At 49.4% G+C, this 18,170-nt stretch overlaps 1 protein-coding gene across 8 annotated transcripts in view; it reads right to left on the bottom strand.

Annotated features, from left to right (window-relative positions):
• Positions 1 to 1,233: 1,233 nt before the first annotated feature.
• Positions 1,234 to 18,170, bottom strand: part of SLC8A1 (solute carrier family 8 member A1) — a 149,073-nt gene continuing 132,136 nt past the window's right edge. For 4 of the 8 annotated variants that reach the window (XM_074928759.1, XM_074929080.1, XM_074928991.1 and 1 more), the window contains 8 exons: positions 16,760 to 16,780; positions 15,974 to 15,991; positions 15,861 to 15,875; positions 15,118 to 15,186; positions 14,115 to 14,245; positions 12,858 to 12,957; positions 6,582 to 6,857; positions 1,234 to 3,781 (listed from right to left, as the gene is read on the bottom strand). In XM_074928759.1, the coding sequence (XP_074784860.1) occupies positions 3,405 to 3,781; positions 6,582 to 6,857; positions 12,858 to 12,957; positions 14,115 to 14,245; positions 15,118 to 15,186; positions 15,861 to 15,875; positions 15,974 to 15,991; positions 16,760 to 16,780 (1,007 nt within the window). In that variant the 3' untranslated portion in view covers positions 1,234 to 3,404. The remainder of the gene's footprint in view (positions 3,782 to 6,581; positions 6,858 to 12,857; positions 12,958 to 14,114; positions 14,246 to 15,117; positions 15,187 to 15,860; positions 15,876 to 15,973; positions 15,992 to 16,759; positions 16,781 to 18,170) is intronic. The other 4 variants (XM_074929327.1, XM_074928826.1, XM_074928914.1 and 1 more) reach the window with 4 other exon arrangements.

Raw genomic sequence — 18,170 nt, 5'->3', positions numbered from 1 at the left:
GAGTGGGGCTGGCTGCATGGATGGCAAAAAGCAGCATAGGGTGTGGGGAAGGGGTAGGTTTGCGTGAGAGCAGCCCAGAGATCATGTTAAATCCTCTGGCTGCTGGAGTGCATTAGTTACCTGCTCTGCCACACATCCCCTCACATCAGCAGATGGGAATTTTACTGCCTCTGGGCCTCTACAGATGTGGTCATACTGCCACAAAATCAGTTGCATCCTACCCTCTCTCCTTTTGCTCATTTCTAGCCTGGAGCTTGAAAGTCAGACACTGCAGTTGGTGCCAGTCTGACCAGCTGTGCGGCCCCATCCTGACCCTGAGCAGCAGATGGGCAAGAACGTGAGCAGGAGCACGGGCAGGACCCCAGGACCCCTCATGGGGAGGAGCAGGGAGAGCCTTGTCAGAGAAAGGCAGCCTTTACTGGGGCCCTATCTCCAGAGCTGGTGTTGGTGTTCAGCTGTTAGAGCAGGACTTTGGAAGCATCACGGGGAAGATTTATCTGGGGACAGCTCAACAGATGCTGGATGAAACACAGGGAAGTGCAACATCACTGGGCATGTAGAGACTTCTCCCCTTCTCAGCACTGGCTGAACTCTGTCAAGCCCAGTGGGTCAGAAATAGCCCATGGCACCTGGACTAGGGCACAGGCAGGCAGCTGCCCAGAGCAGCCCGAGCTCCCAGTTTGCTTGGCAACCTCATGGGGTGTCTCAGATCTGCTTTTGCACCCCTGGGCCCTACCATTGTACTGCATCTCTTGCATTCCTACTTAACATTATCTAGTGGCTTAACCCAACACAAGTCACCATGAGGCTAGAAGAACAGGAGCACTTCTATATAACTGGTAGATACAAGTAGAAAGAACTGCTAAGTACCTTGGGGGCATATACACGGCTCTCTCCAAGTCTAGGGCAAGCCAGCACTGATGAGGGACCCATCATAGGAAGAGCTCCTGGCCCCAGAAGGGTTGCACTGCAGCTTTGTCCCTGGGCAGTTTCCTGCAACCCCCTGAGAGCTGGGCCAGCATACTGAGCCTGAAGCACAATGGAGATGGAGCAGGAGGAAAGCAGTGAGATGGGGTAAGGGTGGGCATTCAGAGACACTGTTGCCCCCTGTCAGTGGCAGAAACACAGCAAAAGCAAACCACTGAGTAAAGAGGAGATGGGTACAACGTGAGGAGAGACAACAGGAGGGGAGGGAAGGGTTTTCCATAGAGAATATGGAGGAGCACTACTGGATCCATCAGGAAACATTACAAACTTTATTTGTCTGTGCATTGTGTACCATCATCACAGTTAGTGGACTCACTGCTTATAGTGGTGGGCAATACACACAAAGAAATATCAATGAATCCAAACAGATGAAAATGAAATAATTGTACATAAAGGTAACCATAAACCTGAACAACCTGTGCCTGTGTTTGATTCTTCCCCCAAAACAATGAGAAACAAAAAGAAAACCCCCAAACCCCACTGAAAGGGAAAAGAAGGCTTGAGAAGAAAAACTAACCCTACAACTTCATATTCCTAGATAAAAATCTTACAACAGGTTAATAAAATTTTCCACAGATTGTTCAAAATAAGTACAAATACCCCCAGCCAATCGGTTATGGTACAAGTATTAGATGTGGTTTTCAGCTGGGTGGGAAGAGCTCACCAGTGGCTGTGCAGGCTGGGCATTTGCATGGCTGGGACTCCAGGAAGCCTGGTGAAGGGTGTGGGGTAAGAAGATGTCTCTCAACATCAGTGCACAATGTCATCCCTGTGCTGCGCTCAGGGGAGCTCTACACCCACACTCTCCTGGGCTCGGCTCTCTATTTCAGCCCACGCTGCTGGAGTCAGGGGGTGATGCTGAGCTACACCTCCCTATCTCATCCTTCCCATCGATTCAGATTTGGACAGTGCAAAATGTGGCCTTTTTCCTTGAGGCACCCTTCCTGGTTACCCTCAGTGGCATGGGAGATCTGTTACAGCCCTTCAGCCTTTATGCTGAATTATTCTCCCTCCAAATGGCTGTAGGGAAGGACCAGCTTTGGGGACTGATCCTGATGGCTTAATGCTTAGAAACAGGGGCTGTCACTAGACCTCTGGGGACACAGGGAATAGCAGGAGGCCAAAGGGTTTTGAGGCAGCCACTGGCTATAAAGGCAGAGGCAGGCGAGGTGCTGAGAGCCAGCCATGCTTGTCCTCCTTGGGTTTGGATGCTCCTCTTCCCACTCAGGCTTCCTGGGACCTTGTGTAAAGCCTCTTGTGGGTGGTGGAGGCCGTCAGCATGTCCTGGACTGACCACTGTCAGGGGGGGATTCCGACCATGCAGGGGGATGGAGCCTGCAGTCTCTGGGGTGTGGGCTTTCCTCCCCTGAAAACCTACATCTGCATGGCTGTTATTGCTTCTTGTGGACCCACGTGCAGAGCAATAAATAGGAACAGTTTTCCCTCTTTTACACCCACTAAGAGGAAACAAACAAATGAACAAAAACCTATGGCGAAACTAAACTAACTAAAATAAATAAAAGCTGGTGAAAAGAAAACACTTGTATCTGCAATGCTCAATCCACATGGCTGGAAGGACTACTGCTATAGGATGCTATATACAGATAGGGTTCATTTCATTCATGCAAATGTTACAAGTACCACGACAGCATGCCCGAGGAGGCAGATGAGGCAGGAGGAAAGCCCTCGCTGCTCCATGCAGCCTTGGCTTAGGACACTGGACACGAGGTTGCGGTGGCGCATCCCTGAAGCATGGAGGGTGGAAAGGCGAGGGGCATGTTGGGGGGTAAATGCTAGTTGTACACACACCAAAACAAAAAACTCCAAAACAACCTCAAATCAATGACGAAAACGGTTTGTGTTCTACCCTTAGAAAGCTCCCGATTACCCCTTGTCTTCAGTCTGGTCTCTTGCTTCTCTCCAACAGGGGGGCCAGAGGGGATGTTCCCAAGTGGCAAAGGCAGGCAGATGGTGGTTGGAGATCAGGACCCTCGCTTTCCTCTCCTTCCCTCACCCACTGCTCTGTTTCTCACCAGCTACTCTGGCCTTCCCTGTACCAACATGCCCCAGTTGCCTTCACATCCATCCTCCTGGGGGGCCGGCAGGCAGGAGAGAGCGATGGAAAAGGCTCGGTGGCTATCAGCTGCTCTTGTTGGTAGAGTTGCAGAGAGGGCCCTGCCGCTGGGCTCCTGGCTGGGACCGCTGCCCTGGAAGGGGCCCTGCTGGATTTGGGGTCCTGCCTAGTTCAAAGGATGCTCCAAAGCTGCTTTCCGTCAGCGGGTGTGTGAACATAGCAAATCTCTTTTATTCTTTCTCTGTTCATTAGATACGGCATTATATCTATATCTATACCTATATATCACTCTATATAGATACATATAGATATATATATATATTTACTATCTCTGATTGTCCCTTTAGAAGCCCTTTATGTGGCAGTAGGCTTCCAGAGATGAGAAGAATATGTACAAGAGCCAGAGGAGGATAAAAAGTGAGGATGTGAGCAGCTTGGAAGTCCGCGGCCCGCCCAGCTCACCTCCAATCTCGGGTCTCCGCCGGTAGAGCAGCACGCCCACACTGATAAAAGCAAAAATGGTGAAGAGGGTGACAGAGAAGGCCAGGGTGCCAGGCGAGACTTGGAAAGCTTGCCCGTGTGCTGCATGGTAGATGGCTGCGATCGACCAGGCCACCCCGATGCCCAGGAAAACGTTCACGGCATTGCTCCCGGTGACGTTCCCGATGGAGGCATCCGCATACTGGTCCTGCGTTGCTGCTACTTTGCTGGCAAATGTGTCTGCAAAGGGAAAGCAGAGAGAATCCCTCAGGCAAGGGCCAGGTAAGGAAGGACAGCAGAAGGCAGTGTGGGGACAAATGTCAATGACATCACTTGGGGAATGAAGATAGTGGATAAAGGGACAGGGTACAGCCCCATCTATGGGCACTCTCAAGGAAGGCCACAGCTAGCCAGAGGCAGAGTGACAATCAGGGTCTAAAATGCCCAGGAGGGAAATCTCAGTGTCCAGAAAAATGGTGTTTCCCCCAGTATGGCCCCAGATGCCCCACGGTTCTTCAAGCAAAAGACAACACTTCCCAGTGCTACACTGTGTTGGCCCCTTCTCCCACATCCACTAATCTGTTGACTTGCAAAAGAACTGAAAAGCTTGGAAAAGTTTTGTGGGAGCCACAATGCTTTGTATCTATTCTTCAGGTCCTCCGAAGTTTTGTATTTGTGTTTCTGTGTTTGCTTTAATGATGTCTCTCCAAGACCTTTTGTCTCACTGAAGTCCAGTGTCTGGTGCAGACCCTGCCACTCTGGTAAATGAGTGGTCATCTTTCACCCCTTGGGTAGAAAAAAAACATGCAGGTGGGTGTATGCTTGTCCAGGTGCTCCACCAGCTTTAATACTCGTGGTGAAAGAGCTGTGATAAAACTTGGCTGGCCTTTTTCATGGCAGATTTTGTATCAAGTAGACCAGCACGCCACTGCTCTGCACTGTAGGGAAGTGCTGATTTTACATTCAAATCCACTCTGGATCTGCAGGGGTGGTAGGCAGGAGAGGGGATTAGCATCTGGGTTTTGTCTAGGTGAACACTCTCACCTAATGATGAGAAGATGAATCCTTAACACATCTGCAACCCCAGATCACCTTGGGTACAGGCAGCAGAGTGTGGCTCAGAAAAAGAAAATAGTGAGGTCAGATTTCATGGTTTTTTAATTTTGTAGAGTTTCCTTTAACGCCCCTTCCCAGTGGGTCTCCAAGCTGAGATGGTGAAGACCCAGCACAAAGACGCAATTTCATGTAACAGGGAGGGCTGGGCACAACAAGAAGGGCCATTTTCAGCAAAGAAATCAAAAGCTGCTTTATTTTTTTAAAAAGGTCCGATGGATATGCATCTGACTGCTGATGCCCCTGTGGCTCTCCATCTGCCACTGTGGAAGGAGGGATGGGGCAATAGCCAGAGTGTGGAAACAACCATGCGGCACTTCTGCAAGCTTGAGCGGTGCTTTTAGTGCAGAGAAGGTCCCCGTTGGTCTTGATTTCATTCTATGTTCATCTGATGACTGCCCACCTTCTGGAAAGCAGGTGTGGAGGCGCGCAGCTAGCACCCAGATAACACAACATGGTCTGCTAGTTCAAGTAAGAGTAGCCAAATGTATCCTAAAAAGAATTTCTTAAACAACACCTTTTGTCAACAAAGTAGGAGGGAAGATTTTCGCTGTCAAGGGTGTGAGACAGCCCTGCCAACCTCACACCTAAAAACTCTAGTGCCAGAGGTCTAAAAAATGCTCCTTCTTCTGTTCCTTGCCCAAATCGGTTATTCCTTTTGGTTCTGCTGCTTTTCTTTGGGGCTCTGATAGCATTAGGACAATTTCAAGATCTTCAAGCACCTGAGTGCTGATCACTGGAAGTCTGAGGGAAGGTGTGACTGATGTGAGGGGTAGTTGTGTTGGGTTGTCCAGGAACCAGGCTCTGTCTGGCCAGCACAGCCCATGGAAGAAGGTGAGTGAAAGGCACAGGCCCTCTCACATAAGCCGACAGGTGACTTCCCAGAGCAACCATGTCACTGCAACCATCCTCTCCAGTGCACTGGCTCATCCCTAAGAGAGGCCCTTTGCTGAGCCAGCAGAAAAGGAGGCTGGATTGCAGCAAGTCAATGTGCAGGAGGACAAAGTGGAACATAGGTATGGAAACTCCTGTTTGTTTTTTTTTCTCTTCCTGGTCAGTCCTCAGTCTCTGCTGTCTTCTGAGGCCGGGTGACCACTTGATTAGAGACACATCTCCAAACATTTGTGGGGTCAGGAACTTCTAGGGGCTTCACATACCACATTTTGAGCAGCTCCCTCAGCTCAGCAACCTCACATTGATCCATCTGAACCAGGTATCATACAAAGGTGTCTGTGCTGGGCAGTGTGCCCTGAATATGGACTAGCACCTAACTCACCTGGGAGGCAAGATTAAAGGAGCAGACGCTCAGAAAGCAAGCCCAGGACTGTCAAAACAGGCAGCATTTTAATCAAAGACCAATTTCTTACTTTGAGAGTGGATGCCATGGAGGCTGTCCACAGAACTAGATACTTTACAGTCTTTGTGAAACAAAGGTCCTTGAAACAGTTTCCAGGGACCTGGATCCACATCCTGGTTCAATCCTCCTGGCTCATCTGAGACTGAAAAACAACTTCCACATACACCTCAAATCTGTCCTTGGGGGTCCTGTAGAGCACAGCCAAGTACCTCACTGTGCTCATATTTCCCAGCCCAAACCCAAATCTAGACTGGGCAGAGATGGACATTTACAACAAACCATGCTGATGCTTTCTACGACTCAGACGCTGCTCAGGAGCCCTTTCATCAGAAGATGTGGAAATGACCTGTCGGGGAAAGCAGCTGGTCTGCTGACAACCTGATTGAAGAAGAGTTTGACCCTAACAAGATTCTGGTGTACCCTTGAGATAAGGAAGCTATGCTTAAAACAAATAACTTCCACGGAGCTGCTGTCTACATAGCAGGACGAAGCAAGCAGGGAGGAAACTGATAAAGGTTATGCAATGAGAATGTTAACAACTTCTTTACCAATTATATTGTAGGTCCTTACCTGGCACCGATGTTCCCAGTGCAACAAACACGACCGCGGTGACGGAGTCCTTCAAGCCAATGGTGCAGCCAAAGTGGGATGCCAGGTCGCCGATGAATGCTGTCAGGAGGCCGATCATAAGGATGGAGACGACGAAGCAAGCCCAGCCATTCCAGTAATCTGTTGGAGGCACGAAGGCAAAAAGGACCTTCCAGAAGACGGTCAGAAAGTGCATCACGTAATCGAAGCAGGAAGGCAGCTTCTCCTCCCCACATTCATCGTCATCGTCATCTTCTCCTGGAGAAAACCACCAGTGCCTGATTAGACTCGCTCATACTGGGGGAGGTTGGGCAAAGCTCCTCTGCATACTGCAGCCCCCCAAATGCTGTCTCTCATGATTTTTGCCCTAGAAGGACTTGACTTCCAAATATCTTATTTTCTGGGCAATCATCAGAGGGGCTTGACAGCCTTTCCTGTCTCCTTCCCATGCCATAGAGAGACCCTGCAAAGGCATTGGTCTAGAAAACCAACACACACTTCAGAAAATGCAGAGCCTCATGCCAGCACCTCTGCCTGAGTTTGACCATCAGATGCTTTCTACGACTCAGACCCTGCTCAGGAGCCCTTTCATCAGAAGATGTGGAAAATGACCTGTCGGGGAAAGCAGCTGGTCTGCTGACAACCTGATTGAAGAAGAGTTTGACCTTGACAAGATTCTGGTGTACCTTTGAGATAAGGAAGCTATGCTTAAAACAAATAACTTCCAAGGAGCTGCTGTCTACGTAGCAGGATGAAGCAAGCAGGGAGGAAACTGATAAAGGTTATGCAATGAGAATGTTAACAACTTTTTTACCAATTATATTGTAACACTCTGGCACCTGAAATATATAAAAATGCATGCTTTTAGTAATAAAAAACCTAGCCACTTGTTCACCCATGTGAGTGTGTGTGTGTGTCGCTTTGTCCGTCTCTACAATGACAATGACTGGCCTCACACTAGCTGGAGCCAATCAGGGCAGGTGAACTCACCAAGAGTAATATGAGCCTCATGGAGACTCCCCTAAGGAAGCCCTTTTTGAGCTGCTTTTCACAAGTGCCTGCAATTGCTTCCAGCTCTCTGGAAAGATGGCTGGTTTTGGTGGCTGCTGAGCTGCTAGCTCTGTCACTTCAGCTTATCTTCAAACCAGCTATGAAGAATACCTGCCCTAAAACCTGTCCATCACTGCTTGTTGTCCTTCCCTGTTGCATTTCCTTTCATGTGCCTCCCTACGAGCTCTGGCTGTACATTCCTTTCAGTCTGGTCTGACCCAGGTCAGTGGGCACCCCTTGAACAAGCAAACGCTTTCATGTTTGCACCCCTTCCAGGTAGCTGTCAAGCACTCCGGGTCATGAGCCAGCTACAGGGCATAATTTGTCACAGCAAAAATGCATTTCCTTCTCTTTATTTTCTGTCCCTGATCCAGGCCAGTGCTTCACTTCTCACCCATCTGTTGTTAATGCCTTGCAGAGGTCACTCTCACAGTGTGGGCCTGCCAGCAGTCCTGGCCCTATCTCTGCTCTCCAGGCACACTGTGTGGGTTGGACCCTGGCTCTCCTGGTGCTGTGCTGAGTGCTCGGTCCCACACAGCACCCTGCTGCTCACAGCTGTGACCCCTGTAGCACCTGCAATACCTGGGTCTCCAGCACAGAGGAAGAGTTGGGGATGTGAGTCCTCGTGCCCATCCTGCTTTATGTCCCAGGGGCTCTCAGAGCCTATGTGAGCACAAAGGCTCTTGGGGACTTATGCACCCAGACATGCCCCTTGGACATGAAGGAGGCCCAGAAGCTCTCCTATAGGTCATGAGGAAAGAGCTCAGCAGATGCTGGACTGTCTTGGCCCTCTTCCCCAGTTCCTCAGCCCTTTCCCCCTGCACTGGCCCAGCACATCTTCATCTTGTTGGTCTCAGCAGGACCACGGGGATCTAGGCAGGTGTCTCAGTTTCTCCCTTCCCTGTTCCAGGCTTTGGCACCCCACCTGTCTCTCCAAAGCCAATTGACATCCAGCCTCCAGGGAGTCCTAACTGTAGGGGGCTGACCCTGCCAGTGAGCCCCTTGGGGCTGGTGACCTCTTGCCTGACTCCAGCAGCTCTGGTAAGGCATTTTGCAGGCCCACTGGCCAGCCTGTCCTCTGGGTGGGCTGTGTGGTGAACACGGAACTCACCCAGCCTGGCACAGTACACAACGCCAAAGTCATGGCACAGCCAAAAACTCCTGCTCATGCTGGAATGACGCCCAGGCATGAAGGGGAGGTGATGCTTTTCCAGTGAAATCAGTGGGAGCCTTCCTGCTGCCCTCAAGGGACAAGGATGGATTTCTAAATTACGGACATTGGTGATTCCAAGGCTGTTGTGAGTTGTGTTAAAGACATTCGAGTTGGTGATTTGTCACTGTCTGTGATGAATTTTTTTCCCTCCAAGGATATGGACCACTAGATCTCCCTGTGTGGCTTTTGGCAGAAGCTCCTTACCAAGGGGAGGATGCAATGTGCAGTCCATCCCTGTCAGACAGCATGAGTGAGCCTGGCACTCCTTCCCTGGAGGAAACCTCAGGATGGCAGAAAAAAGGGACCAAGTCCCAGAGTAGTCAAGAGCACCCAGTGAAACCTGACTCTCTGTGCTGCTCTACCACAGTGGGCAAGGGAACAAGGTCCCTCTGTTTAAGGGGATGATGGCTATGTGTCTGGGAAAAGTTGTTTCTCCTGGCAGCCACAGTACTGATCAGGCTGGCATAAGCTTTTGAATGAGACTGTGCTGTTTTTATCTGCCCCACTGCTGGCCAGTTTGAACGCTCCTCCTTTCACACCTTCCTTCACAATACGGATGTTTGACTGAATAACAAAATGTATAAAACCTCCCACAGAAAGAATATAAAATGGTTTTGCTGTACGCTGTGTACCTATACGTGGGTATCAATTAACCCCATGTTCAAATGGTGGCTCTATGCCATGACAGAGTTACTGGGGGAAGCTGCTGGTGAGCTGCTTGCTCTGTTGCTGCTCATAACAATTGCTTTCTGCCTCATCACAAAGGTGAAAAGCCAACTGGGGGATCAAGACATGGCATCCTTCTTGGGAAAGTGGCAGCCAAACCCTGTGCACTGAAGTTTTACCTCTTGGCTATTTCCCCTTGTGGTCCTGCAGAGAGCACATGCAGCACACATGAGCAAGAAAGGGAAAATTCCCAGGGATCACCCAGATTGTGATTATCCTCAAGAGTTCTGGTAACCTGTAAGGGGAGTCAACCTGCTCTTGGTTTGGCCAAGAGTACATGTCAACCTTGCACTCTGCTGGGATTCCTGGGGCTCTCAGCAGAGATGCAGCTGCAGGGGAGAGGGTAGTGATGGAGCCAGTGAGAGCAAGGCAGGAGGAAACCTCTAATGCAGGTATCTGTCTGTACACAGGGAATATGGCATCCCACATGAGGGCTGGAGTGAAGCTGAAGGGGATTCAGTGGGGCTACCAAGACGATTGGAACCTGGAGGATGTTGCCTGTGAGGAGAGGTGGAAGGAGCTGACTTGGTGAATCAGGAGGAGGGGAGGTTGGAGGGGACCAAGCAAAAGCCTATAGTGACTTGGAGGTCACGTACAGAAAGGATGGAGTGAAACTCCCCTCTGCACTGACAAGCAACGCAACAAGGGGAAATGGCCACAAACTGCAGCTTGGATGGTAACATTAGGAGAAATGTCTTCTCCAAAAGGGTGGTGCAGCCCCAGGACACATACTCTGGCTGATGGACATAATCTTTGGAGGTTTTCAATATTCAGCCAAATAAAGCCGTGATCAACCAGGGGAGAGTCCTACTTGGCACCCTGCTGGAGTGCAGCTTTGCACACATTGTTTGGCTTCAAAGCACCTTTGTAGATCAAGACCAACACATAAGATACAAGTAGTGGGGAAGTTGATGTTTCTACAATAACTTGATGGAAAATTATGTGTTGCTTGGCTTTAAACTCACTATGGCAGAAACAGTAGCTAATCAGTGGCAAGGTGTTATTATTTTGGCAGATATAAATACCCTATTCCTATGCATTACTGTGAAGACAAGGAACAATTTTTCAGCCTGGGAAGCCTATTCTGGCCTATTTTTTTTTGTTTGTTTGATGCACAAAGGCTGGTACTGGCAGGATACACTGTGCTATGCTCACACTATAATTTTGCAGCAGGTATTTTAATCCTCTCCCAAGCTGCATGGCAGCAGGTCTGTCATGGATCTAAATCTTGATGGAGGCAATAAAACAGACTGAAAAATGAACATGAGTGCCACTGTCACAACACTCATCCAGATCTGTCCATCATTTTGTTAAGCAATAATAATGTCTCTCTTTCAAAGAGTTGGCCAGATCCTGTGAAGGTGCCTTGAAACACAGAGTGAGGATGGATGGTAACCCAGGGGTGCACTCAGGAACAGGCTCACAAACCCCAGGATGTTTTTGCTGTGCAAGAAACTTTATGGGCTGTTGGGTACACACTGAAGGTAGTTATGAGTGAGGCCCCAGCTTAGCCTCGTGTACAGTATGGGATGACATAGCACGGTGTGGCACACACTTGCTTGCACCTGCACTGCCCTTCCAGAGACTTGGCCTGCCGCTCCATTGCTCGACCTCCCTGACAGCATTGCTGCCAGTTGCTCACTGGGTGGGAAATGGAGTTTTAATGTTTCTTTTCTCAGATGGGATGTTACATTTTGAAGTGGGAATGTGTGCCTTTCACCTGCTCCCCATGATGGGCTGCAGGAAAAAACTCAAACTCTAGTGTTTGAAGCATTTTAACTTGCTTGGCACAAAGCTTGAGGAGCTAAATCCTGGCAAAAAAAGAGTAGGTCCAGAGCTCAGAGACAAACTACTGTTCCCCAACTGCAAGGGACAGATCATTTCACCGAAATATGCCATGTTTATTAAATGTTTGTTAATCATCCTGTTAGCACTAATGGGGGCTGCATATTCGAGACACGGTGGCAAAGGGGCTTTCACATGTGTTGCAGAGATGGAATCCAAGTACCAGTAATTACCTTTGCTGTAATATTGGATGCAATTAAATAATTGATTCTGGCATAGATTAGTTTAGCCACATTAGATACAAAACTTGCAGCAAGGATTGTCTTGCGTGATATGTTCATGCTGTATCTGAAATAATGGGAGGCTCTTGGCTGGAGGCTCTAAGAATAACTATGCGACAAGAGGAAGGATCACAATTTGAAGAGATAGCTGCTGCACAACGTCCTGTCCTCATTTTCAGAGGTGGATGGTAAATAGTACAGCCATCACTTTTAATTACTTTGTGCTGGGCAGAGGTTACTCTGTACAGCAGAGCTCAAGGTAGGAAGTGTGTATTTCCCCATGCATTTCAATGCACAATTAGCTAGATAAGCTCAGATTGCCTTCCCCAGTGATTTGATTTAAGCTGGTTGATTTTGCCCTAATTGTGTGCACACATGCAGTCCAGGCTGGGCTGTGAGGTTGTAACATCCAGCTGGTGAGTTACAGTGTCTCCAGCTGTTAAAATCACATCTGGAGGAGACCTGCTTTCTTTCATCTTCCACACATGTGGGAAAGCTAATGTATCTTGTACTGGGCATACTAGTAAACACAGCACTGGCACCTGTGAGAACAGTACTACACAGGGCATTTCTGAGGGAAAAGCAATTCTCCAAGAGAGGGAAGATCAGATATGCTCTGATATGACTTACAGATATCATGCGCTGTGGCAGCTATTGGACTTCTATTGGGCTGCTGAGCCATAACCTCCAGCCACAGCTGGCTGGAGCGGCAGGGATTTCTGAAAGCAAGGGTGAAGGGCAAATTTTGGCCCACAGAGAGAGGGATTCAGTGGCTGTCTTCAGGGCTTGGCACTCTCGCTACTATGTTGTCGCTCACTGCAGCAGTATGCGGAGCACCAGGGATGGGGAGCGCTGCTGCTTCACACCAGCATCATGTATGCTGCTCTGAATTTAAACATGGTGTTCACCTCCTAAATGTGTCTCACTGAAATGATTTTTTCCCCTCTGCTGTCTGGTAAACAGCCAGGATGTTTCTCTGCCGGGTGCTACAGATACACTTAATGCAGGAGGTTTCCTATACATCAGACAAGGTGGTCTCATGAAAGGGTTTAATCAGTTGTCCTATTTATGCAGATGCTGTAAATAACTCTGCCATCTGTTTTGCCTCCTGCTGCTCCACTATGGTCTGTATTACTGATACAGCCAAGCTGAGTCATGAGCCAGGTTCATCATAATTCACCTGGAGCTATGGTCTGAACTCACCTGCGCTGACAGTAATAGCCTCAATAAACTGCTCCCTCCAGCTGTTCGTGCCAACCACCAGGGCCAGGTTTGTCTTCTTAATGAGCTTGTCCACTGTGTTCTGTGGATGGAGATGCAGAGGAGAGAATTAGGGGCTATTGGGCTGGAGATGCTGGGCTAAAACCTACCAATGCTAGTGCATACAGCCATGCACTTATGAAAAAAGCTTAGCAGATTTTAAGCTCAGGTTAAGAGCCCCAGCAGCAAAAGCAAATGTAAGTACTTGCAATTCCCCTCACTGCTGCTCAAAAAGACCTTTTGAAACCTGATCATGATGGGAGTTTGAACCATCTCAGCACAGGTTTAACAGCAAATAGTGTTGAGGTGCCACAGCTCCTATTGTTCCCAATGCCTTGGGAAGAATTTTTACCAGGCTGCTTCAAAGCACTTAACTGGGACTTAATCAAGGCCCATTCGCAGAGTTGGGTTCTACCTCTCTGTGCTGCTCAGGAGCTGAAGCTCAGTGAGGCAGGGAAGGTGCTGTGGCAGCAGCAGATTAGGAGATGCTCCTGGGCAGGCAGCCTGAGGGCTGCCTGCATGCTGTGATGCCTCAGATGCACGCTTATGGTGGGCACCAAAACTACAGGAGGGAGGCAGCCACTGCTGCAACACAGTAAGCATGGTCTATTATTTTTTATACTGCAGAAAAATGGAAAAGATAATGAAATGGTCAATTTTCAGCTCTTGGCCTGGCACACACATTCACGGCAGCTTAACTTCACAACCATTACTTGCATTTAGGGTATCAGCCCTTTGTGCTGGAAGTCCCAGGCTCAGGGCTCACTCAAGACCACCTGTAAGTAGGACCTGGGTGTAGCACTTCACTATGAGAATGAGGTTATATTTTAAAGCAACCTGCAGCATTTTGAAGCCCAGTCCGCTCTTAGGCTCACCACACTGATGTTCTTGTATAACAGTAGCCACAAACAGTCTGGGATGATCCCCCAAGGACCATGGCTGTGGGCTAACAGACAGAGTGAGGATCAGACTGTATTTTAACCCACTGCCATCTCACTGGAGTGACCCTCACCCTTTCATCATGCGTTGGCTCAGCTACCTTTCAAAGTGTCCATTGGTCCTGCTCTGAGACCTTGTGATATGAGGATCAGCTTCATTTTCCTATTGTACCATCAACACATGCTTGCCAGTGCTATGCAAATTCAAAAGGAGGGTCCCCAGCTTGAGAGGAAGAACAGGGACAGAGGACACGGACAGTACCTTGAACTCATAGGATTCCTCAATGATGACTTCGAGCTTGGTGTGCTCTCCCAGGACTGGGCGCCCCATCTCTGCGATCCGACGCTCTTCCTCCTCCTTGCTGGTCAGTGGTTGCTTTTCTTCATTCTCCTCTGCAAAGCAAAGAGCCTGTTGGTGAGCCAGGCCCAGCTGGTCACTCCCTGGAGCTGGCTTCCTGTCAGAGGAGGAGGTCAGGAAGCCTCTGGGTGGGAGTGTGAGCGACAGAGCAGCTGAGGAGGAGGAGGAGATAGTAATGGAGAAACAGACAAGGTAGTTTTGCTGGGAAGTGCTAGCAAGAGGTCTGCAACTCATCCAACCTCAGAAGGAGTCCAGTTCACTCTCAGTGCTGGGGAATGGTTTATCAGCTGGTACCTCTTGCCTCTCCCACAGGTCTGCTGGGAGGGGACAGGTAATCATAAAGGCTGCTCCATTTCCCAGCTCTCCAGGTCTGCACTGGGGCATGGTCAGGACATTTCCATCAGCCTGTTACAACCAGAGACAGCTGCCAGCAGCCCCAGGGCTGCGATGGGTGTGAAATCTTGGCTCTGCCTCCTTCTGAGCAGGGCTTTATCTTGGAAGGGACTGGCAGCTGGAGAGCATGAAACTCCTTTTGTGATTGTGGGGCTGGTGAAAATAGTGCTTGGCCATACAGGTGTGAGGAGCCATCCACAGGGCATGGCCTGGCCCCAAACCCTGAGACAGGAGGGAGCAGGACAACTACAAGAGCAATGGAGTAGGTCTGCAGCTCCACTGGCACCTGTGCAACCTCTGGGACATGGAGACTTCAGCCAGCGGGACTTTTGTCACTGTCCCTATGCAGACCCCCACTAAGCACCCTTCCAGTCCACCCCAGGGATGAGCAGAAGGACATCAGGGTTAAAAAGGGCTGGATTCGCTGGAGACAGGAGTTAAACTGTCAGCAGGGAAATACCCCAGTCAGTCTGTGTTAGACTGCCATGGCCCTCGGGCGGCACGCTGTGGATACCTTGGATGGTGACCACGGTGCAAGGAAGAGGATGATCTCTAGCCTGGACCTTCCTGAAGACAGGTTTGCCTATGAAAGCGATCAGCAGATGAGCAGGAGGGACTGTATGCCCCATGCAAACCACCGCCATGCAGTTAGTATACTCCTACTTCACGCGGGGTTAGTGTCGCTCCCTTTGCCGGCTGCCCCTCGTCTGCACAGGCAGCACCATGCTGTGGGAAAGCCCTTCTCCTGCTCATCAAAGGGACTGGCCTCATGGCCAGAGCCTTGTTAGTTGGAATTATTGTTTCTGGGGCTCTTGAGCGGCTGCTCTGCAACATGGGGGATCCAGGACCTTCTCCCCCTGCAGTGCTCGACCTAATGACAGATGAGCAAATGCTGCTGCTGGGTCTTGCTGGTGGGAAGGGCAGGGGCTGTGTGCCTGAAGCAGCTGTGGGGTCCCTCACCTCCAGCAGTGCTCAGGCACCCTGGCTGCTGCTCGGGGAGTGAGGACAGGCTCACCGCGCCATGCAGAGCCCTGTGCACATCTCCTGTGTGGGCAGCAGTGAGGGGGAGGCTGGACTTAGTGGAGAAGTACCCCTGCTCCAAGAGATAGAGGGTGGCTGCCTGTCACTTCAGGGGTGATTCGTCCCCTTCCCCGAGGTGGGAGTTAGATCTGTGTGGCAGGCAGAGCACTCTGTAAGAGGACACAGTGTTAGTGTGACTGGCTGGGGCAGTGGGGCCACGGCACAGCGCCTTCTTACCCTTCCAAAGTTTCCCTCCAGGACAGAACAAAAACAAAGAGGAAAGAGTGAGGTGAGCATATGGCCATTAAGAGGAGGGAAAGGGGGGGCAGGGGGAGAGCAGAAATCCATACCTGTGATGGTGAAGCCACCTAGATGAAACAGAGAGAGAGAGAGAGAGAGAGAGAAGAGAGAGGATTAGCATTGGCACAGCAACAGACACCCTGCAGCCTGCAGGGATGTGGTGGTCCTTCCCTGATCCATGTCTGGGGACTGTGGACATGGTGGGGCTGCTTCCCTACAAACATCAGGGATAGTGCAGGAACACCTGAACACAGGCTTTTCAACCCTAATCTGAAGCTGCCACCCCCAGTATCTAATATATGCTGCAGAGTGGATAAAACCAGTGTAAACTTGCCCTGGGGCTAGGGGTGCTCTGGGGTATGAGGGAGGCTTTGCTTCCCTCCCTGGCTGCCCTATCCTGGGGATGGCCAGTAAAAAAATTCAGAGGCTGAGTGGGCTTTAAATGTCCCCAAGACTGGAGGTGAAATTTGCACTTCAAAAAAGCTTGGCCAACTTTCCTGTCCAGCCACAAGTATCTCTTAAGTTGCCAGGCAATCCTGTTTCTGCCATGCCAGTGTAAGACGCGATGGGTTAATTTGCATGGTGCGAGTTTGTAACTTGGGGTGTTGGTGGGTTTACTATGGCTATAACAACACCATCACCCAAAAAATGCTCCTTGCCACTGTGGGTTACCGCTCGTTAATGTTAGTGACTTTGAGGCTCTACTCTAAGGAAAGCTGTGGCATTAGATACCTGAGCTTACTTAAATAGTGCTGATGACCCTAAAAGAGAATGTTTTGAGTGAAGATATGCAGACAAACTGGAAAAATGGAAAAGAAAAACAAATGCGCGCTTACCAAGCTCATTCAACAACAGGGCTGTGAAGGAGACAGACAGCGACAAACACAGAAGAAGAAAAGTAAATGAGTAATGAAATCAAAAGGGATATCCACAGAAAGATTCCAGATCCCAGGGTAGAGATTTCAGATCTGTAAAGCTACAGGATACCACTAGTGTTGAGAGGAAGGCACTAAAAATAAAGGAACAGAAACATTTCATGGGATTGTGGATTTAAAATAAAAACTGTTAAAAACATGGGGTGGCTATGGGATTAAAATGTACACTCCAAAAAATAAATTTTCCCCTTTGAATTGTACGTGCAAGATCTTCCATTGGTCTCGGAGGCAGTTCTGCCCCGGGGGAGGACATAAGATGTCCCATGTATGGTGGCTACTGGCTTTGACCTCCTCCAGCTGCCTAATGGGGAGCAATAGCTCCATGAGGAAGCTGCACTTCTGGCATATAAGAGAGAAGAAAAATCTGTGGCAAGGCTTGGCTCAAGTATCTTGTCACTCAGCATTTTAGGTCTCCGAAACAAAAGCAAAAGCCTCTCCCTTAGTGCAGTGGTGAGTGTCTGGCCCCTGAGGCATGGACTTGACTGTGGTTACATGGCCCAATGGTGACATTTCAGAGATACTCTTGTCTCCAGGGTGCTGAGCACACAGCTCACCCCACCTCGCTGCCTCTCATACAAAACCAAACACAAAAAACAAGTTAAAAAAACAATCATTGCATGGCCAAAGCAGCAAATAGCATCCTTTAAAACCTTGACATGCCTTCCAGCTAGTGAGTTTGCAAAGCTGAGCTTCCTTCAGGTTTCCTCAGTTATCTTTGTGACAAAGAAGATGAGGAACTTTCTTTCCTTTTCTGTTTGTTTCGAATTAAAAATTTCAGCTGAGATCTCATGACTCAGTACCATGATTCTCAAACCTGGGTCCTGTTTTCTCTTGTTGGACTCACAAGGCTGAACCCATGCTGGTGCCTGTGAGGCTGGGCAAAGACAGAGTCACCAAGTTGAGTTGTCCATGTGTCACTTTATCCTGGCAACACTGGCTATGCTCCATAGATGCCTCCGGCACCATTTAATGATACAAATCCTACCTGCAGAGCCTGAACCATGCCAGTGTGTCTGATTTTTTAGCCCTGCTTCTGCTAGCCAGTCACATAAACCTGCAGGAAATCTGATGGAGGGGACAAAGCAGCTGACCTAGATAGCACCTGTGCTGAAGGGGAACGTGGCATCGCTGCTGGATGTGTTTTTAGCTTGAAATACAGCAGCATGTCCCCACTCAGTGTGCGGATCACTGCAGGCCCTCTCTGTCCTCAACAAATAATATACCACAACCCCATGACTGCTTATGTCACAGAAATTAGAAAGCAGCTCCAAGGCAGACAGACCAAATGCTGCTGCCAATTTTTTACAAAGGC

The sequence above is a fragment of the Athene noctua genome, chromosome 1, assembly GCF_965140245.1.
Source record: "Athene noctua chromosome 1, bAthNoc1.hap1.1, whole genome shotgun sequence".
Lineage (NCBI taxonomy): Eukaryota > Metazoa > Chordata > Aves > Strigiformes > Strigidae > Athene > Athene noctua.
The sequence above is the reverse complement of the archived record's forward strand: the minus strand, read 5'-3'. Positions and strand labels throughout refer to the sequence as shown.